The sequence below is a fragment of the Pyrgilauda ruficollis genome, unplaced genomic scaffold (genome assembly GCF_017590135.1).
Source record: "Pyrgilauda ruficollis isolate IOZ18807 unplaced genomic scaffold, ASM1759013v1 scaffold1, whole genome shotgun sequence".
In the NCBI taxonomy this organism is placed as follows: domain Eukaryota; kingdom Metazoa; phylum Chordata; class Aves; order Passeriformes; family Passeridae; genus Pyrgilauda; species Pyrgilauda ruficollis.
In genome coordinates, this window is record NW_024508100.1 from 13,475,848 (window position 1) to 13,498,933 (window position 23,086).

The 23,086-nt window shown below is 35.8% G+C and overlaps 1 protein-coding gene across 1 annotated transcript; it reads left to right on the plus strand.

Annotated features, from left to right (window-relative positions):
- Nucleotides 1–1,491: 1,491 nt before the first annotated feature.
- Nucleotides 1,492–22,961, plus strand: PI4K2B (phosphatidylinositol 4-kinase type 2 beta). Its single transcript, XM_041459125.1, has 10 exons — nt 1,492–1,832; nt 5,899–6,056; nt 11,201–11,401; nt 11,898–12,029; nt 13,357–13,510; nt 14,989–15,056; nt 15,565–15,661; nt 17,667–17,800; nt 18,899–18,958; nt 21,511–22,961. Exons 1-10 carry the CDS (start codon nt 1,535–1,537, stop codon nt 21,682–21,684), a joined length of 1,476 nt encoding a protein of 491 aa, XP_041315059.1. The 5' UTR covers nt 1,492–1,534; the 3' UTR covers nt 21,685–22,961.
- Nucleotides 22,962–23,086: the final 125 nt, after the last annotated feature.

A 23,086-nucleotide genomic window follows, 5' to 3' on the forward strand; every position in this document is an offset into this window, starting at 1 on the left:
ACTACTGAAGAGTGAGGCAACGTAAAGGCTTTGTTAGATCAAGACTTGTGAGCAAGTTACAGAATTCTTATTGAAGCAGAAGATGAAAACTACCAGTTAATTGCATTTAAAAATACACTACTCGGTGTAGATGAACCCATGGAAAAAAAAAAAAAAGGTTTTAAAACTTTTTTTTTGCTGTGAGGCTGGTGAGACATTGGCACAGAGTTCTCACAGAAGTTGTGAATGCCCCATCTCTGCAAGTGTATAAGGCCAGGTTCAATGGAGATCTGAGCAACCTGGTTTAGTGGAAGGTAGCTTTGTCCATAGCAGGGGAGTTGGAAATATCTTTAAGGTCTTTAAGGAAAATCTTTACGGTCCCTTCCAATCCAGGTCTTTCTATGAAATAACTAACAAGTTATTTCTTATTTTTTTCAAAAGCATTAACTCACCATCTTTTTAGAAGCTAGTGAATTGACTGTTCAATGGAACATTATTGAAACAGATGCAACTCACTTGTAGCTAAAGGCAGGTGTAGTATTACTGAACAGTGTGCTGGGAAAAATGTCAGACTTCTCCCTTTTAGTTTGATCTTTTTGTTTGCTTCACAAAGAAATTAATGTCCATTTAATTTTCTGTACAGAAAATTACATCCAGTTGCTGTAACCTTCATATATGTGTTTACTAGGCAACAAATGGCTATTCATCTGGAGTCACAGATGACTTCATTTTTAATAGAAAGGAATAGGAACAGAAATGCAAATGTGAACAGATTTTATCAAATATTACAGATATTAGTAGTTACTTAGGTAAATGACACTCAGCTTAATTCCAAAGTCCACTGGCTGACAGGCAACCCTAGACAAAACAAACACAAGTCCAGCATTTCAGTCAGGCTATATTTTGTCAAGAATAATGATTTTCTACCAAGAAAAGTGATTTTTTCCCCTGTAATCCAGATTATGCACATATCAAGTTCTTACACCATGCTCTTCACTATGAGACTAAAGAATAATAAATACATACAATTACTATTTTTAGCTGAGAACTGATTTGCTCCCAGTATAACCCATAATCTCAGTTTTATGCAAGTATTTAATGCATGTATCTTTCTCCCATATTTCACCAAAACTTGAGGAAAACCCCTCTTCTATAGACAGGATTGGGAGAATGCATCCAGGCTGAAATCCGACGCAGTATGTTGGAGTTATAGTTGTATTCACATTTTTCAGTTAATAACGCATGGACAGTGGGAGAACATGGAAATAATGGCAATGTATTCATACTGTTTTCTCTTATGCTGTTTTTAGGCTTCGTTTGGGAAATTACCGTGATGATGGTATAGAACAATGTTGTGCAAAGTTTGGAGAGGGAGAGCAGCTGGCTATGGCAAGTGGTAGCCAGGAGGCAAGCGTGTTCCAGGTGTAGAACTAAGGCGAGTGTCAGGGATGTTTTTGTTAAACATCCAGCGCTGAAAGCCGCTCGCTGGCCGGAGGAGCCTGTGGAGCTGCCCCCGGCCGCCTCCCGCCGCGCTCGGCCCGGGCCCTGGCCGCCCATGGCGGAGCCGGGCGCGGAGGAGCCCGACGAGCGGCTGCTGCTCCTCGTGGAGTCGCCGCCGTCGCCGCCTCAGGCAGAGCTACCCCGGCGGGGGCCGCAGAGTGCGAGAGCCGCCCCTGGCGGGGCCGTGCGGCAGTGTGGGGAGCCGGGGCTCGAGGAGGTGGAGGACTCGGATGAGTCGGAGGACTCGGGGCCCGAAGGGGATGGAGAGGACGAGCCTCTCCTGCGGGCGTCTTGTAGCGGCCGCGGGCGGCGAGCGGGCGCCGCCTGGGACAAGGAGCGCCGCGCCGCCGCAGGTACGGCCCGGGGCGCCGCGCTCGGCGGGACGCGCGGGGAGCGGCAGCGCGGGTCGGGCCGCCCGCGGGTCCCGGGGCAGAGGCAGCCCCTGCCTTGCTCTGGCCTTCCAGCGAGGCTGCAAAAATACCTGTTGGGTCTGGAGTGCTCTTGATGTGCCGTGTCCGAAGGCACGGCATCGGTGAGGGGCAGAGGTGTGTTGACCTCTGTAGATGTATGGGCTCGCTGGCTGATAGAAGGGAAGATGCTGCAAACGGGTAGAAATTCCATTGCTTTGTCCCTGTGTGCAGAGCTGCACGAACTCGTTTACATCTTCATGAGTGTCTCCACTGTCACTTCTTCCCGCTCTCTGTGCTTTGTTTGGCCTTGTTTGTTTCTGTATGCTGTTTGAAACTTGTGGCTTTGCCTGTTTTAGAGACTGTTTTGTGGTGGGACTGGCTGCTGCTTCCTGAACACTAGGAGAAGTGTCAAGTTTTCAGTTTGACTTGCATATCCCACTAACTACTTTTTTTGTGACCCCCATCGTTTCATCTTGAAAAACAAGTCAGTCTGTGTTTGTTCTTTGTTTTACTCATATGCTCACTTTGTAACCATCGCATGCTTTTAAGAGTTTTAGATGTGGGCTCTACTGTCATATTTTTGGTTTTCATAAAAATGCATCTTCTTTTTGTATTTTCAAATCAGTTCTCAAAAGAGAGAAATACAATGTGAAAGTCCAGAAATGCAAGAACTTAGTTATTAATTTGAAAACAGATGTAAGTGTGCCCATTATCTCATTCTAAATATAATGGCAAAGTGATAAATTACATGATATTTATTGCTTACTTTCTTTTCTTTAGACTTCCAAGCTTTCTGATTTTGTGCAAGTTTCTATAAAAATATACATCTAGGATGACTTTGCTGATAGAAATATGTGGAGTTCTATCACTTTGTTTTTGCTGTTGTAATTATACTGTAGGATTTCTTGCCAGAGACTGGCAACACTGATTCTTTTGCAACAATAGAGTACTTGAAAAAAATCGAAACACACCCCATCCCTGCCATCAAGTTTAACAAAATAAGTTGTGCTAATAATTCTATTTTAGTAACTACAGAGAACTTTTACTTGTTGGCCATAAAGACAGAAAAAATCTTGACTTTTAAGCACTGGTCTCAAGTGTAGTGCATACCTGTAATGTAAACATGCCATTAAATGTTAGGGTTTTCCTGTCTTTTTCCTACAAGACTTAAGATCTGCTACAGAGATAGTGCTTCTAGCAAAGTATTTCTAGAAACTTTAAAAAAGTTGATGCTTCAGAGTGGAGGCTAGAGCCATGGGTCTTGCACCACTGAAGCAATTAGGATGGTGAATGTAGTGTACTACTTGAAATCAGCCCCAAAAGTGTGTAAGAAAATCTCAGAACTGATATTGATTACAGCATCTCATCCTTTGTTTCCTTGTCCTTACCTTTTCTGTGTGTGACCCTTGAAGGTGCAGGATTGTTTCACGTGTCAGGTGGAACCAACATGCACCAGATGTTATTCATGAATGTTATTGCAACACACAGTGTTTCCTTAATGGAGTTGTGGTCAGAATAGCAGAAGATGGAATTGGTTAAAGGGACTACCTTTGATCATGTTAATGTTTAAAATGTATAAATGTAGCTTAGTGCTGAAGGAGTAATACCTGTTACTCTGTATCAGTTTAGCTTAGCTCGTGTCGTGCTAACTTGATGGAAGAAGAGGTTGAGGTGCATATGTGGATGACAGCATTTGTATCTTCTTTGGCAAGTCTGCATCATTCCAGTACAGCGGCTTCATGAACCTGGGCCTTGTCCGAATCAATGTGAAAAAAGTTCTCAAGCTTGTGTAGTAGTAGTAGTGTGTGTGAGCCCTGTCTCCTCAGTGGGAGTTTAATGAGGAGAGTAATTTTCAAGAGTAATTGCAAGAGAAACCTTAATTAGTTATAATTGCAAGTCTAGTGACTGTACTGGGAATAAGTTGTGACATAACATACTTTCTCAGTGGAAAACTTGATTAAAATAATTTTTAAAAAAGAAACTAACTCAAAAAACCCCCAAACCCTGCCATATTCAGCAAATACTATCTTCAATTAATATGGCTTATTTTCATACGGAGAGGGTTGATAAACTTAAAAGTGCTAGTTTCCTTGTCAGCCTAAATGGTTTTTTACAGCCACATCACTGTTGTAACATGCTTCCTAGCAGCACAGTAACAATACTGAGCAAATAATGAATTTCAAAAATTATTTATCGTTTCTTCTTTCAGCATGCAGTGTAATGGGAGTTTTTTTGGTTTTAATTTATTTTTTCTGAAGTTATATTTTATGTTAGAAAATACATGGTTGAAGAATTTCCTCAAACAGTGAGACTACTTAATGGTTCTAGATTCTAGAATTTATGCACAGAAATTAAAAACTGACCTCTGAGTCTTCCACACAGTCAACTGCAATCCATATGATACAAAGTTCATATGTAAGTTTTCTTCATCTGGAAGATAATTGTGCAGAATGACTTAGCACGGTTGTTGCACTTCATTTGGCAACAGTATAATGCACAACCCTGATTTTGCTTTCACTTGCAAAAATATGTACTAGTTGGAGCTCAGCTGTGTGAGGTAATGTAGATGTGTGGAGATAGTTGAGACTTGACTGTGAAATAAGAACCACTGATTTAAAATTACTTCTTCCATAAAAATAAGTTTGGTTTATTTCCCTAACTCATGTAAGTACTTTGTGACTGAAAAACCTTTGAACCTCTTTGCTCCCTCTTGTTGTCCTACTCTAAAATCTTAAAGTTTATCACAGCAGTATTGGCCAAATAATTAAAACAGATTCTGATCTGATGGGCTGTAGATGTTGATTCTTAAGAATGATCTATTAGTTTTAAGGTTTCTGTTTGTTTTTGTAAACTTATACTAAGATTTTCCTATTTTTTAATGCTTTTTGACTGTTTCTGTTTGGAGTTCATGTTACTATTTTAAGTGGTACATGCAAGCAAGTACTAATGTTCTAAAAAGCTTCAAAAACTGACCTGAGCTACAAAAAAAAAAAAAAAAAAAGGTTTTTTTTTTTTTTTTTTTTTTTTTTTTTTTCCTTTTTAATTTTACTCTTTACAAACTGTTAAGGAGTATCTTTTTTGAATGGATTCTGTGTTGGTTGTCATTCCAGAAGGATGTATATTAAATTTCTTCAATTGTTGAAATGGGAACAAAGCAACTTTATCTGTAAATGTTTAATTTAGAATAATGTACTGTTTGTTAATGGAGAAATGAGCCCTAATGCACAGGCCCATTAGAATGCACTCGGTGAACATGTGAAACAATCCTAGCCTTAAAAGAAGGTACAGTATCTACAGTATCAAAACTTGTCAAGAAATATTTAAAAAATTGAAAAGTCAGTAGTATTCTGGAACCTTCCTTTCTACTTTTCTTTCTAAATGTTTGCATGGAGTCCTAGTGTTCGCACAAATGTCTGCACAGACCTGACTTCTGCTCTGCAGGCAAAGAAATGCTACAAGTTGCTTATAGCGTTTTAAGGCTGGAATGGTGCTGGTGTGCAGTAGTCACTGTTGTGCTGGTGCCACTTGTGAGTGCTACATGTAGCAGATTATTCAGTGGATTAACTTCCTTGTGTTCTAGCAGATAATAAACATGATAGCCAAGCTCTCAAATAATGGTACAATACTATTCTAACAGGGGGTAATGGGCAGGGTACAAAAATGATATGTAAAATCTTTTTTTTACTGTTGTAACTTTGAACTTTTTTTTTCCTCCTTAGATTTGTTTAATAAATAAATATTAAAAAGAGAAGTATTTGAAAATTGTAAATACTTAGCAGTGGCAGTCTCAAATTTGTTGTTGCAGATTTGACTGATTTACTTGAAACAAAAAGTTGATTAGATATGGATAAATCAGTGCAAAAACTTGCACTGATTAAATGGACCAGATTTTTCAGCCTGCTGTTGGATGGGTGTCAGCAGGGAAGGCTGTTGGCTTATCAGTGTGTTTGCTTATACTTAATTTGTAGAACACGTTGCACTTAAGACTGATTGTTTTCTTGTTTTTCAGGGCATACAGGACATACTGCAGATATGAATATATTTTTAGATGATCCAGAATTTGCGGAAATTATTCTGAAGACAGAGCAAGCTATAGAGTGTGGAGTTTTTCCAGAAAGAATCTCTCAAGGATCCAGTGGGAGTTACTTTGCTAAGGATCCAAAAGGGGTGAGCATGTTCGTGCAAAGTACACACCACCAGCAGCAAGCTGAAAATGGAAATGAAAAAATTCTATCTAGATGCTAATTAATTTAAATAAGTTATTTAATAATTTATTGTATGCCAAAATCTATTTTGGAAAAGTTAATGCAAGTAATACTTAGATTTCTAATTATGTTTTGCTGCATAAGCTAAGGCAAAATAACTATTATTTCTACTGCAGTTTTATCATGTTTTTAATGATCTTCACCAAAGAAAAATGGAGAGAAAAAATGGGCCTCTAACATCTGAAAACAATTTAGAAATTCCCTTGTGCAGAATCTTGTTCTCTGTATGTTTTAATTGATTTTTGCACAACTGAGCTCCTGATTTCAGTATGGTTTAGGTTTCTTTAGCTAAGTCTCCTATATTTTTCTGTCATTTCTTCATGAATAGCTGTTTATTTAGGTCATGTCTCCTTTCTTCTATATGGTTGGTAGATGGGTAAGAAGAGTGATATCATCAAATCTACCTTTTAACTTCCTGAATCTTAGCTGGAAGATTTGGTTTCCCCTCTGCAAGATTTGATTTTCCCTTCTGTACTTGGTAAATGGTACCTTGAATAGTGATCATCAGTGAGGTGTCCTAAGGTTACTTTGAGACAGAGAAGTAATAGTTACCTGAATCTCTTTCTTGAAAAGTAACATGTGGTTAGCATTATTTAGTAAGAGGAAATGATGTCTCAGACACACTATCACATTGTTTTCTTTAAATTAGAAATACTTTGCTACTGACCTGTTTCACAAAATAAGACCTCCAACTGTTCAACTTTTGTTAATTTGTCACATATGATTTTAAGCTCAATCAACAGCTTTTAGCTCTTAGCTAGATGTAGGTGTTCATTAATGATGAAGATCCCAGTTGTGCTGGAAATGGAAGCTGGAACACTTTGAATACTGAGGTTTTCAGGGCATGTTCAAGATTTTTGCCATTCCCATAACAGTAATTTCCCTTTCATTTAGAAGGTAGTATGGTTTTTGTTTGGCTTTTTGTCGTATTATTGGTCATTAGAAAATATATTCCGGTTTTGCTAGTTAATTTTCATAGTTGTTTGGTTTGTTTTAATGGCAGTTTTCTGGTGATACACTTTTACATTTCATTGACCAAGTTGGGTTTCTTTAAGTGTAGTTACCTAACATTAATATGAATAAATATGTCAATTTATGATTTTATTTTTATGGAAAGTGGCAGAACCACCCCTTCAAAATCTGAAAACTGCAGTTCATATGCCTGTGTTCCAGGAATATTTGTTAGTAATGATCCCCTCCATTCTGGTGGAGAAAATATAAAAGAGGATCTCTCTTTTTGAAACATGAAGGAAAACAAATCTTTCTATAATGGCCTTGTGGATTCTTGCTATCACATGCAATGCTGTAAATATAAAAACTTCTTCAGAGTTCCAGCTTCAGGTTCAGTTCCAGCTTCACTCTCTTTTATAGTAGCTTAGATATTTGTAGATTTTCTGGTTGTGTGCTTATATACACATATTCAAACTTTATGCTCTTTTCAAAGTAGTATTTTAAAGTAGGTTTATGTCTTATTTAATATGCAATAGGAAGAAAATGTAAGTAGACAAATACTGGCTTGAATCAAAAGTTTTTCAAGATTTCTGTGCATGATGTATCTAAACAATATTCGAGAGCATCAAGCTAAAAATGCTTTACAACTGTTTAAGTTCTTTGAGTTTTTTGTAATGCTGTGCAATCAAGATTTTTTTATTCTTAGAAAGTTAGTGAAATCACTGGGGAAAATAAATCATACCATGTGTGCAAATCTGTTTTGTCTGAAGCTTATCTAGGTTGATTTTTCTGGGTTTTGGTCACTAGCAAATGCCTGAAGTACTCTCTGAGCCCTGGCGATGGTGAGAGAGTATTTGTACATCATTCTAGTATAAACACAACCACAGTATTTTGGATGGGCCATATTATTCCTTGTTTCTTATGTGGTGATTTTCTTATTGGTTTTACTTTTGCTGTGTTGTTTTTGTTCCTAGTTAAGTTTCCAGTAGTGACTTGCCCTCCTCCCTTCTGCAGGTCAATATTCAATATTGATTGAATATAAGTATTTAGGCGAAACAAAGATTGAGAGAAGAAGACTGTTTATTTTATATGGTTCAGGAAAAATAATTTCAAAATATGAAAGTATTTGGGATATGGGACTGAGAATAATGATACTGAGTGCTTAGCAGACTTTAAATTTTGCTTTTATTCTTTGCTCTTTTTCTAGAGCTTATCTATGTTTGCTATCCATATTAAAGGTCTGATAAAACTTCATTTTGTCAACAGTGCAACTTTCATGTGTAGAATGGATTTCAGATCCTGTTTGAATATTGCATCATTCCACTTCAGACCGGTTTTGTCACTTGCTTTCTCCTATTCCTCTTGAGTAATCTCCTGTTTCTTATTCTGGGAAGGAGCTCATTAAAGATGTGCTAAGCCTTTTTACTGGTCACCCTCTGAAGTGCCCAAAATGAATACCAAATTACAGATGAAATAAGCTGTTTCCATTAGGTCACCTTATATGCTTATTTGGTTCTATCAGAAAGATAAACTTCAAATTGCATAATTAAAATTAGCTTTTTGCATTTATTGGCTGAAGTTACATAGTTGCATACTGAAAGGGAGTTCAGTACTTAAGCAGCACTATTACAGAATGCTTGAATATGTCTTGTTCATTTCTTGTTCATTGTGTAAGCAATAAATAAAAGACATTGTGTCTGTTACAAATTGTTCTGCAATATGTTCCTGACAGTTTCAACTAATTGCTAGTGTTAATAGAGTCAGTCTATAAATGCATTTTGACTGGCAAAATTAAGACTGGCCTTGGTAGATTGTTCTATAGACTTTCAATAGAAAGTTCTATTGAACTTTTCATGTTTTACTCTAGTCCTCAGCAGCATTGGCTCTGCAAAGTTTAGCAAAAGTTCTAACTTCAGCAAAACCTTGAACACCATATCTAGATTTGACTGTATAGCACAGTACAATCCAGGCTGGTAACAGAATGAGCTAAGCTCCTTTTTTAAATGGGCACTTACTAGGAAGTATTAGCCAGAGAGTGATTCAGAAGAGATAATTAAAGGTTTGGCATGTACTTCTAAATAGACCACAATGATTCCAAGAAAAGCAAAGCTGCTAGCTTTGTTTTAAGCAGGTAGATACATGTGATTCAGTAGGAAAAAATTAAATAACTTTTTAATAATTCTAAACCTAACAGCAGGATTTTGACTAAAGTAGTGTTCCAAATGCTGTGATTCAAAAATAAAGAAAAACAACAAAAAAATGTAAAGTATTCAAAAAACATGCTGGCCTCTCACATTGCTTAGAATATGTATTGCATTTGTATAGGTCTAAGTTGAATTTTGTCTGTGCAGTCGTATTCAAGGTTTTGAATGCAACCTTAGAATCACTGATAACAGCATATCAAACCCAAGAGAATTCTTGTCAATTTGGTGCTTGACTCTGTTGATAGGACATTAATTTTATAGTATGAATGCAAATAATAGTATTTTATAACTTAGTTTTCCTTGTAGTTAATGGGAATTAATCAGAATAGGTGGATGAGACATACAATGCTACTAATGCCTGGTGTCTTGTGTATTTGTTTACAAACTGAATGAATTAAGTTTTCTATAGTTACTCAGTCTTGGGCAATCTTGGACAAAGCAAGATTGTCTTGGAAAAATTGGTTGAAAAATCTCTAGAAGCAAAACCAGCTGGTCAGATCCTCTCCCAAATGCAGCTGAATAAGCAGCTACTGAATACTGCTGGTTTCTGACTGCCAGCCAACATGTTCATGACCTGAATGTGAATCAGCTTTGAGTATTGGTGCAGCAACAGGTAGTGTTTGGCTTATTGAGATACTCACTTTTTTCATATGGATTTAGTAAAGTACTAATATGGGAAAATGCTTCCCAAACAGTTGTCCTTAAGTATTTATCAGAAAGAATTTTGTTTACTTGCCATTATCCAGTGAGAAGGGATGAAAATGCAGAATTTCTATGGCATTCCACTTGAGCTACTGAAGAGTCATTATGAGAACTTTAAGTACTAGGCCAAAGGTTATCACAGACAATTGAAAAGTTATATATTTTAATGTGGTAATAACCCTGTAGATTGAGGTTAACAAATATAGAACCTATGTAGAAGGCACCTTGAGAAATTGCCAATTTAATGCTTGTGCTGCTGTGGAGCAGCATTGTTTTGACATAACTCTTGGGGAATGTCTAACTAACCTTTTGTTAGTTGTACCCTATTTAGGAGAGTGCAGAACCTGGCTGTCTGTTCCAGTCTCAAGCTGCACTTAAGTTTCTAAAGGATTTCTTCTTTGTAGCTTATCTGCTGGCTTTTAACCCTGTCATTTTTTGGCTTGTTAACAGTAAATGTGTTGTTCCTTTTTTTTCTATAGCAACCAGTTCCATAGTTCATTGTGCCTCAGTTTGCTCTTAGCTTAAGCATTCACTGTTCCTACTGTCCTTTATTATTCACATATTTTGTGCTTATTTTTTTTTCCAGCTTTCTCCAGTTTAACAGATTTCTTAAAGCATAGTGTCCGAAATTGGACACAGGACTGACTAATTTTAAGATTTACTGTGTGTCTCTAATGTCAATGATGGCTGATGGTCATTTTGATCCATTCAAACTCAGGGTAATAAGAAAAATACATTTAAAAGAAAATAAATCAGTTGATTTTTAGTGTTCTATAAGTTTGTCACTTTCCTGGAGCCATTACTTCTCTGAAATAACTGGTCAGTGTGTTGTTGGTGGGCTGAAAATTGTTTTTAAAGCTACTTTTAAAACCCCTTTTTTTCAAGAACTTAAATATATATTTTGAAATGCAATGCTTTTGGACTTTGACAGAATGTTTTGAAAAAGTAAATGTTGGTTTGGATTTTCTCTTATGAAGAGCTTATTTTGAATTTGTACTAATCCCAAAGAAGCACTTAGTGATAAATTTATTTGGAATTCAGTTTTGTTAATTTTGTCATCTAAAAAGAACAACTGTAAAATACACTGGGTGGGATTTAACCAATATTTTCAAATAACTACTTTTTAAACTAATTTTAATATTTTGCAACTCAAAGTGCTCATATTTTAATTTTATATTATTTACCTTAGAAAATTATTGGAGTGTTCAAACCAAAATCTGAAGAGCCTTATGGACATCTAAATCCAAAATGGACCAAATATTTTCACAAAGTCTGTTGTCCTTGCTGCTTTGGCAGAGGCTGCCTCGTTCCAAATCAGGGATATCTCTCTGAAGCTGGTGCCTATCTCGTGGATGAGAAGCTGGGGCTTGGAGTTGTACCTAAAACTAAGGTAAAAGTTAAAACACATAAATTACTGAATTAAAAAAAAAAAAAGTGCCAACATATTTGTCAGTTTGTAAACTGTGGTTGTATAGATAGCCTTGTATATCATGTGTTATTTATAAGTCATTTATAAACTATAGCAAGTACAAAGGAACAGTGGTTTGATGTAGAAAAAGTGACTGTGATTTTTGATTTAATGGATAATTTTGAGATCTGAATTGAATCTCTTCTTTGGAACCACTTCCTAGCATTTTCCAATATCTTTTGTGCCTCATGTTTTGATGAGATTCAAATTGCAAAAATCAGCATATAAAATTCCCATTTTTGTTTGGGATATGTAAAATAGAGAACATTCACCTTTTCATATAAAATTTATCTGTTGAAAATTTCTTGCTTCTTATTTTAAAATTTTTTTTTTTATAACTCAACATAACATGAACTGTAAATTTACATTTGAAATAATGATGAATTCTGAGCTGTGTTTAAATTTGTTTAATTTTAAGGTTGTCTGGCTTGTCAGCGAGACCTTTAATTACAGTGCAATAGATCGTGCAAAGTCAAGAGGAAAAAAATATGCTTTAGAGAAAGTGCCAAAAGTTGCTAAAAAATTTAATCGAATTGGACTACCTCCTAAGGTAAGATTAAAAAAAAAAAAAGTAATTTTGCATGTCACGATTCTTACATAAAACATTTTTTTTAAAAAGGTGTATTTTTAAGTAACTTCCATTATAGAAGAAAAAAATTTGCTGCTTGTTAAAAACTGTCTGAAATTTGATACAACAGTTTCCATGCAACATGTACCCACATCATTCCTTCTTCTGAACTATTTTAATAATCTTTTCACTTTTTGTTTCAGTTAGCAGTCCAGTTTTCTGCTAGAGTAGTAACATATTGTTATATATCTCACTTTTGCTCTATTGATTGCTTACTACCTATCATTTTAGTGTCATGTTTTGATATTGTCAGTCTGTTTTTTCCCTGCAGTTTATATAATTTAAATTTCTTTTTTGCCTTCTATTGTTTTTATTCTTTTGGACACCCTGCTGTTTTGTTCTTCCTACCTCCCTTTTGTCTTACGTGAAGACTATACTGACTAAAAACCTCACATCTTTCTCGCCTAATGAGCCTTACTGTATCCCCAGAATATCATTACAGTGTTCTAATCCTAAGCTTTTAAAACAGAGCTTACGTACAGTGTGGGTAATCCACTTGTGGCAGTTCCCAGCAGTTTAGATCCATGTGACATGGGTTGTGCAAGCTTTTATGAGCATGGTTATTCCACATGCTGTGTGTTTATCTATCTGCATTTTAGTTCTCAAATGTAAGTTCTTGAATTTCAATCTTGAGCACCTTTCACATTACATATGGAGCCTATGTCAGCTCTCATGTTCTTCCTTGGACTCTTTTGGGAAATGTGTTTCAGTAATTTTTTGCAAAAAACACCTGTCTTGAAGAACGTGGTTAATGCTGCTGTTCTTATAGTGATGTTTTAAGGCTTTTCAGAGAGGAAGATTTTTCTCTTGTAATTTTTAGTGCACTCTTTTAGTGTTCTCTGAACTATTCAAACAAGTTTTCCAGTGAAAAAGAGAACAGGTGTTACTACTTTCTCTCTGTTTCATACACTTCTTTTAATATTGGCTGTTCATTTACACTGAGCTGCCTGTCTATATTTTATTCCTGGTAAACTCACTGAGTATTTAAACAAATATTTTTAAAAAAACACCACCAGAACCCCCAGAAACCCATCCTCACATAATTTGACTCTTACCTTTTTTTAAGAATATAGGAATGAAACAGAAATTTATTTATTATTTAATTTAATTGTTTTGTGTCATACTTCCTGTGCTCTGAACTTTGAAAGTATATTTTTATCTTGAAGTATATAATTTTTATGTTAATGTTGAGATTACTTATGTGACCTACCCATGTGCATTTTCCGAATGCAGTTTCTTAATATTTTAGGTTGGCTCCTTCCAGCTCTTTGTTGAAGGATATAAGGAAGCTGACTACTGGCTCAGGAAGTTTGAAGCTGATCCTTTACCTGAGAACACGAGGAAAGAATTTCAGTCACAGTTTGAAAGACTGGTTATCTTGGATTACGTCATCAGAAATACAGGTAATATGTTTGTTAATGTCTTGGTATTTATTTTTGTGAGGCAGAAAGCAATGCTTCCTGAAAGCTGGTGCTTAAGGCATTTAATGCAATTTAGATGCTTTTCTCACAATTGAAGGCCATAAAGATGTAATTTAAATTTTAAAAAAATTACTTTGGATTAATACATTAAATATTGCAGTACAAAAACAATCCAAACAACTCTTTGATTGTTGCTCACTATTTTTGAGCAATGTGAGACGTCAAGAACAAATGCTTTCATTGGGCTTTAATGCTGTGCATAGTCTATTAACTGTTTCCCCCGATTATGATAAAGGATTGTGAAGTTTCAGGACCCATAAGAAAACCCATGACTACAATTCCTTTTATTCTAAACTGGAGCTGATAATAGCACAGCTCACAACAGTTCATATTCATTGTGTAGGCATGGAGGTACCACTGCAATGTGTACCTCTCTGTTCTCCTGCACTCTTGTTTTTATCACTTAGGAGCTGGGATTCTTCTGTTACCTGTGTAGGTGAATTACCTGTTGAGGAGTTCAAAGGCAGTTTTATGTTTGAAGTATTTACTTTGCTGTTTTAGCAGAGCTGGGCGTCTTTGCTTTTCTTCCGACATACCAGGTCTAACTCACTTTCCTTTTTTCAAATTCTCTTTTTAGAAGCAAGCTAGAAGAAAGTTTCATAATAACATAATACTGTTGCCATGGGCTTTATCAAATAAGCCTCAGTGTTTCCAAACAGTGTTTTCTGACATTCTTAAAGTTGTGATGCAAATACTCAAAATGCAAAACCTCATTACATGGATGATTTTACCTTCATCTAATATATCTAATGATAATAGAACATAAAAATCTGATGACGATTAAACTGAAGGGAGCACCTTAAAATGACAGAAGGTCCTACAAATCCATGCAGTCTTCCTCTGTCTGAAAGACCTCAGAGTGTTTAATCTCACAATTTTGTCTGAACAGTGTAGGCATTTTCAGTTTCTTGCCCTTCTGTTCAGTTTTCCCCCTTCTCCATCTTTGTAGAGTCTGTTTTCTCCATGTAGTCAAAGGTCACATTATCAACAATTTTGGAGGCCTTCTCCATTTCCTCATCAGCATTATAACAAGCTTAAAAATTGAGTCATTTGGATCTGATAGTGTTTTCCTCAGGAAAAATGCATACCACAAGCAATCTTTCTGCATAAAATGTATGAAGATAGTTTATTTTTGCCTTCTTGATATTTTGCTGCATATTCAGCCAGCTGGGGAACCTAAAGAAGTAATACATACCTAGGAACACATGGTAAATTGGGTCTTTCCATTGAATTGGTTACTTGTACATTTCAGTAAAACTAAACCTTGTGTGATGGGAAAAACCCTTTTTGAACAGTTTTCCTAACTCCATGGGTGTCAGTTTACAATATTGTTGTATGTCACTATAGATGATGATTTTTTTATAAATGACATGTTGTGACATGCATTTTCCTGTTTAAAGACAGAGGTAACGACAACTGGTTAGTCAGGTACGAAAAACAAGATGATGGACTTGATCTGTCAGATAAGGTAAGAGAATTGTGCTGTGAAACTTATATTCTTTGAATTGTTTAATCTCCAGCAAGACCAAGTTTTGTAACTTGGTCTTGCTGGAGATTAAGGACATATCCTTAATCCTGGTGCATGGTCTCAAGAAATATGATAACTACAAATTATTGTAGGCAAAGTGAGTGAAAAAGTTACTTTGATTAGACTAGGTAGAACGGTGCTTGAAATTATTGTCCTGTGTTTTTGCTGTACTAGCTTGGGCTATAACAGTAGCAATGTCCGCTGTTGCTCAGGTACATTTCTTCATCCCTTTGTGCTCTGCTTATCTTGTGTTTGGGGGAGGGCTTCTCTTTAATGGTGGTAGAGTAAGAAATTGTATGTGGTGGAGTTTATTTGGATACCGCTTTATATTGTTTAAGTTGAATTTAACCAGTGAAGCTACAAAGTATATTATTTAGTGTTTTTAATGTGTTTTGCTCTTTGTGTAAGCATGTGAGTATCACTTACTTTTTGAATATTCTTTCTGTAGGATAGCCAATGGACTATAACTAAAGAATCTATTAAAATTGCTGCAATTGACAACGGTTTAGCATTTCCTTTTAAGCATCCTGACGAGTGGAGGGCATGTAAGTACTGCATTCTTCAATCATTACACTTTTGGGAGTGTAATTTCCAAATAAGTAATTTTTATTTGTGTTGTTGTAGTAAGGATCTAGGAAATCATCACTGTAGCTATCTATTGAATTTATAAATAATGTACTCTTCTTCAGAAAGTTAGCAACAAATGCCATTTCTGCAATGGTATATGTGGTTTGGTTCCTGTTCATATTTTTACCTTTAAACAATATTAATACGTGGACACTCATAAGCATAGTACTGTATGTACTGGTGGAATTGGAAGAATTTAGCAGCAGAATGTTTCTCACACTGGTTTTCTTGAAAAACATAATGGAAAATAACTTGATTGCAAAGATTTGCAAGTTGTCCCTCTGTTGGCCAAATTTCTATTTCAAATTGAAGGGTACTGTTGTAGGTGGACAAGTAGACAGGTTGTTTTTTCTTGTTTTCAGCTTTAGCTTACTTTGTAGAAACCAATACTTAGTTAATCAATTTTCCATCTGCTTGAAAATACTATTACTGTTAAAATAAGGTTGTTTTTGACCACATCTCTGACTACTTATTAGGAGGGAAACGCCCAACAGGGCTTGCAGTGACTTCTGTGGGCTATTATCCAGTCAGGTAATTCTGGCAGTTAGGTGTGGGCTAGTTATGCTGTCAGTTGGCTGGTTCAATACTCCACCCAGAGCTCTGAGCAGTCTCTATCTTGATACTAAATGGATGCTGTCCTATATATCTCTTGGCTACAGTCACTTCTGTTCCAAAGACACAGCAATTATTGCTTGTTTTATACCATCTTCAGCATCAAAAAGAATAAACTTGCATGATCCTTTAGAATTCTTTTGCACATGGACAGGTGTGTGATAGTTTTGTCAAAGTAAACTTGTAGCATTATTTTTACAAATTGCAGTCCCTTACGCCCTAGAGCATGGTTTTGATGACTAGAGCTATTGGGTCACTGAGGAGAACCTTCTCAAAGTGAGAGAGCAGAATCTGCAAAAGGCATGAAATTGCAGCATGGATGAACAGGGAAATCCTGACTGAATTAGGATGCAAAATTTAAGTACATTTTTTAAAAAAAGGAAAGACGTAGAAACTTCCCTGAAAAAATAGAGAATTTTTCCAAAAGTCCGAGAATGGAGTTTGGAATGTTGAAGCTTGGCTGGAGTACAGAGGATATAAAGAGCAACACGAAAGAGCTGGGTAAATTTGAAGTGAGAGTAGGACTGAAGAAAAGTGCAGCAAAGACATAAAGGCATAAGAAAGAACAAGTTACTCAATGCTGACTTAGCCTCAGTTTTCACATGTAAGAATTGCTCTCTGTCTCTCAAAGCTTTTAAGTAGAGCCCCTGGGAATGAATCCCCAAGGCAGAAGTAAGGGAGCACTTAAGGAGGATGGTCATACAGAAGTTCATAGGAGTAGGTGGGATACAGTAGAAACAGTGGCAGCTGGCTGGTGCTGTTTGTAAGGCAGTTTTCTCATCACTCTTGAAAGACTCTGGTAATGTGAGAGGTTGCTTCAGTCTCCATGAAGACTGGAATGAATCATCCTGGAAGCTGTGTTCAGGCACATGAAGAACAAGGTGGTGATGGGGAAGCCAGCATGGATTTACCAAGGATGAACTGTGCTTGATAACTAGGCAGCTTTTAATGATGACTGCTTCAGTGGCTGAGGGGAGGGCAGTGAATACTGATTTTACTCCAAAGGAAACTGCCTTACTAAACTAGGGGGAGGCCTCCACTGTTGCTTACCATGTTTAATTTATATCCCTTTTATTTCTTATTGCTTTAACTAAATATTTATTGCTTAATATATTTCATTGTTTGAAAAAATGGCTTAGCAGTTGTAAAGCTGCTCTGGCAACTGTAGCCAAAAGGAATGTGTGGGGTAACAATGTTGGGAAAAAGGGGTGTTACCCAAGGTAACAGAAGAAGAACTTGCCCTAGGTAGTACTGGATTCAGAATTTAATTTTTGATTGTTTATCATTAAGTGCACTGTTTTTCTGCATTAGATCCCTTTCACTGGGCTTGGCTTCCTCAAGCAAAAGTTCCTTTCTCTCAGGAGACCAGAGACCTAGTTCTTCCTCGCCTTTCTGATATGAACTTCGTACAGGACCTTTGTGAAGACCTTTATGAGCTATTTAAGGTGAATCAGGTGCTTCTTTAAGTTGACTATTACTGAAATAGCTGATACCTGTAATGGGACAGTTACATTCACAAAAGGAATAGCCATCTAACTGCTGAATGCCAAGATACTATGCTATTTTACTTTTAACATTGACATGGTAGAAAGGGTTTATGTAATTATAAGGAAACTGTCACCAATGTGGTTAATTGATTTAATTAGCTCATATGAAAACATAAATTAATTATTCTATATCTTTCACATGATTAATTAAAGCTAGTTTACTCTTACATCACAGATCTGTGTAAAAACAGCATTTAACATACCTATGTGGTGTGTATACACTTAAACTGTAGCAGTGAGGAAATAATGTATTTAACATAACTTAAAGCACCTCCATACCTTTCATATACTTTATTTTATATGCATTTATTTTGCTAAGCTGCTGCTGAAATCCTGATCATATTGAAAATCAAACTCACTTTAAAGATACTGAAACAGTCTACAGTATTGACATGTAAAGAGTGTCCTTCTCTAAAACATTTTGTAAACATTTGTGTCAGATGTTCAAGTGAAATAATCCAATTAAGGACTGAAAGAATTGGAAATTTTAAACTTTTAATGAAAATGCAGCTGTAATGTCAAAACTAGATCCTGAAACACATTTTTGCTATATTTGCATCTTCAGCTCAGTTGTGTTCAAAATGCCTCTAGGCTTGTTAGTTAAGTATTGTTAAATCTGAAGGAGGAAGTATTTAAGTATTTTTCTGTTGGAGTCATCATGAGAGAGAGAGCACTGTAATGTGTGATAATATTAAACTTGGTATCTACCACCTGCTGGTATTTACCAATGCCCAAAAGTGGTATCCACTGATTTATTTTGTTTTATGATGTGGAACAGTCTTCATTTTCATCTATGTAAACTTGTCTATGTAAACTTGATGCAATAAATTGATCGTTTTGTGATTCATACTAGCATTCAATTTGAAGCTTTTAAAAATTATTATAGTGGGGGTAAATAGGAATATACATATTATGATATTGATGAATGTGCGTGCTAAATATATAGCTAAAAATAAATGGGTTATTTACTCTAAACTGTTTGTTTTCTAAATAAAGACTGACAAAGGATTTGACAAAGCTACTTTTGAAAACCAGATGTCTGTTATGAGGGGGCAGGTAAGACTGCTTTTTTACATTTTTATTTGTGTATTTAATTTGTTCATCACTCCTCAGCTGCTTTCTTTAGAGCTATAAAAACTAACTCCTAATACACTGAACAACATTTGAAGGTATTTTCATTTGAGAAGACTAAATTTCTTTCTAGAGTTTGTTCTTATTTGTGGATAGATAAAACAGTGAACAGTGGACAGTGTATGCTGTTTTTTTTAATTTTTACAGAAAATGCTTTTATTCTAATTCTGTTTTATTGTTTTTGTGGAGAATGGGGGACTTAACTGTGTATTCTTAGCAGATATTTTAAAAATGAAAAAGAGTCATCAATTTGGATGGAAAATTTGATGTCTAATTTCATTATGCCATTAAAATAAATGTGACTTTTGTTTTAGAGGGTTGACATGATTATTAAAAGCAATATTGGGTAATAAAATTTCTTCATCCTAGCAAATGTTGAAACCATACTTCAAAGCAGTCCAGCCATTTTTAGGTTAGAAATTTGATCATATTTAAGTGCTGGGCTTGTTTTGTTTTGCTTTCTGGGTTGTGGTCTTTTTTTTAAAAAGACTAAAGTAAGTGAGGAGGGGGTTTCTCTATTTTCTCCTATTATACAATTTGACTATTGGAAATACTGGAGAAAAAGCTTTAGCTAAGAACAAATTTAGTTCATTGTAGGTAAAAAAAAGTGATTTCTGCAAGTGTAAGGTAATTGGACTAGGCAAATTAATAGTCCCATTTGCCCTGAATTTATTGAAACCTAGTCCTTGTGTTCATAAATTCAACATAGATAGTTTTAAGCCAGACAATTCCTAGAGTGTCTTAATTCAGTGTTTTCTCTGTAGAATTTCCTATATCAAGATGCACCTTGCACAGGACTCTAGCTCTGCTTAGTCAAACATAATCCCAGTTAACATCTTCTGTGTGGTAGCTAAAAGACAGCAATCCTTACTTACTAAATTGAATTATAGGAGTTGTTTCTGAAATAACTCTTCTTAGAAGTTCATGTAGTCACTGGAAGACGGGTTCTTGAAGTACTTGTGCATCCTAAACTGTATTAAATAGCTCTTTTCTGATGAGACAATTGGCTTCAAGGAATCTGTTATTTAACAAAACACTTGAGGAAAAACATGACTGATATAATTGAGAGTGACGTAGCTGAGGTTGTCAAAACTAATTTTCTACTATAAGGGCTGAATCTGGACCCTTTCTTCACACACTGTCTCTCAGGTGGGTTTTAGCAGGTATTTGTTTTAGTTTTGGGGTCTTGTTTACCTCTCTCTAGCTATGTAAGGGTGTGTTTCACTGTGGGAAATGTCAGGTTTTGAAGCATGGAAGAAATGCAGATAACGAGCAATCCTTGGATGCTATTGGAAATACATTGGCAAACAATGCCTTTTAGCACTGATTTTAAACTTGGTTTTGGTGTAAAACCAAAGTATGTTACAAGGGCATTATAGAAGACTTGGGTATCTAGATCACATGCTAAGAGATTCATTCAGTTGGGATGAATTTGCAGTATATCCAAAGCATCCAAATACATCCTTATGAGAATTTAAGTATTAGAAAATGAAGAATCTAGATAAAGTAACTGTAGGGAAACATACCTTGCATGGAAGAGTCAAGGTCTTTAAATCTAAGATAGCAAGTGTAGTTAGAATCCCATTTCTGTGAGGTGTAGGAAAAATTTTGGGAAGGGTTTCAAACCTAAAAGAAACAGTTCTCTCAATAATGTAGAGTCTAAGCAAAGGGTAACACATCTACAAAGGGTTGCCTTAGAACTTTGAGAATGTAAATGTCAGGTGAAGTTGCTGGCAGAACCAAATCGCAGTAAATAATGCAAAAGACTTTTTGGGGTTCTGTGGCCATGGAAGAACAGAATAAGCAGAGGATCAGTCTTACAAGGAAGAAGGGGGCATTGTCCGTGGGAAAAAAGGCTTGATATTAAGGATAATGCAAATGTGTCACTAGAGCTAAATTGAATACCTGCCTCAGTTTTCAGCAGGATAACATTGAACTTGGAGTAAGTTATGAGGGCAGTCCATGAGCACTGAAGTGAAAGATAACAGAAAGAAAGATAACAGACTCCTTGGAGCTGAGGACTCAGTTTGGGTCTTAGCACTTGGTTTGGTATAAGCTAATTATATGGCTTCATATCTTCTGATATGAAAATAATTTGTATCTAAACTACTGGTACATTCTATGATCATGTTGATGGCTTTCTTACAGGTTTTTTTTCCACTAAAGGTGCAATGCTTTCAAGAGATGTGCTAAATTTAAAATGCTCTTAAGTTTTTCACTCTTAGAATTTTGTGAAAATTTGGAGAGGACTGAACAAAATAGTCAGGAAAAGAATGGAAGGGTGGACAGCAGTAGGATGTATTCATGTTACTAAGTAAATAAAATATTCCTGCTTGCAATAGATATATTTTGAAATGAATTTATTCAGCAGTACAGTCCTCTACAGCATTGATTGAAGAGTGGCATCTAAAGTGATCAGCCTGTTAGCCACAGTTTTATTTGTGCGCCCTAACCTCACCTGCTTTTACTCTTTTTAGATACTAAACCTGACTCAGGCATTAAAGGATGAAAAGAGTCCCATTCAGCTTGTTCAGATGCCACGTGTGATTGTAGAGCGGAGTAGCACTGGAAGTCAGGGCCGAATTGTTCATCTGAGTAATGCATTCACACAGACCTTTCATAGCAGGAAGCCTTTCTTTTCCTCCTGGTAGCAACAAAAATACGTGGGAAGAGTAAGTTTCTCTTAACTTTAGAAAGCTACTTCTGTGTAAAGGCTCTGCAATAATGTACTTCTGCTGTATACCAAGAGCTCTGACTGCCAACACCTCAGAACTTAAATCCTAAAGACTTAAGAAATGTATTTTGAATGTAATAAAAGTTTACAATTTTTGTGTCAGAATTGTGAATTCTTATGTCAGGGAATGAAAATAATTTGTCCATACTGTATTTTTATAGGCTAATTTAATGTATTCTGAATAATATTCTGGATAAGGGAAGAAAATTTGCATATACTGAGAAACTAATTTTGAGTACAATAGGAATTTTTTTGTTTAATATAAATGTGAGAATCCATACACTATAAATTTCTTTTTATATGGCCTTTAAAAAAAAAGTTGAGAATGTTATCTTTGATTGTGAAAATGCTTTTCTTTGGAACTTCTTCCTGGTATTTTAAACTGGTTATAGATTTTTGTAGACTAGTTACTTGAAAAGTCATGCACTTAAAAAAAAAAATCAATCTGTCCTTGAAATACAAGTTAAAGAAATGGAGAAGGAGGAAAAATGCTCCAAGTAGGCTTTTTTTTTTTTTTTTGCACGCAGGGACCAAAAATAGTTAAAGAGTTGAATTACAGCAAAATTCAACCCAAGTAAATACGCAGTTTCTACTGTGACGAAATACACTAAGTGTATGTTTCAGAGGCTGAAATTTCACTGTAGTGTTTAGCACATGTATATTTAAGCACATGTTTGGAGATGTGTGGTATTTCTTTGGAGCTGCATCACAATGAAGGAATTGAATTGCACCGTGTTGTTACAGGTTTGTTTTTGCCATTCGTGTAAAAAAGTGTTCAGCTCTTGTCACCAGAGCGGTTGTTCTGCTAATGACAGAGGCACTAATGTGTTCATCGCAAAGCCAGTCTGCCTTCTAAATTCCTAGCTAAACACGGTTTGTTTGGGTTCTTTTGACTGGGAGAAAAAAAAAAAAGAAAAAAACCTGGAATACCTACAGTACAGAGAACTACTTTTGTGCCCTGAATAATGTTGTGCTCATCTGCCAATTGCCATTTGCATTTATGTTTAAGTTACCTGGTTTAAGACTTGACCGTCATGTTTCTAGGTCTGTGACTTATGTAATGTGGTAAATATTTTTATTTTAATAATTTTCTGGACACTTAATTTAAGACTGGGGAGAAAGATTGCTGCTTTTATGAAACTTTCAGTATTTCAGACATTGCTGTATTTTGTAATTCTAAGCAATATTGTTGAATTCAGAAATAATAAAATGCTTGTATTTTATATAATTTTGAGTGGATGTGAATATTTAATGTAGCGTGTCAGCAACTTCAACAACCTGAAATATTTAAACCTTAACCGCAAACCACGGTCAGTGCC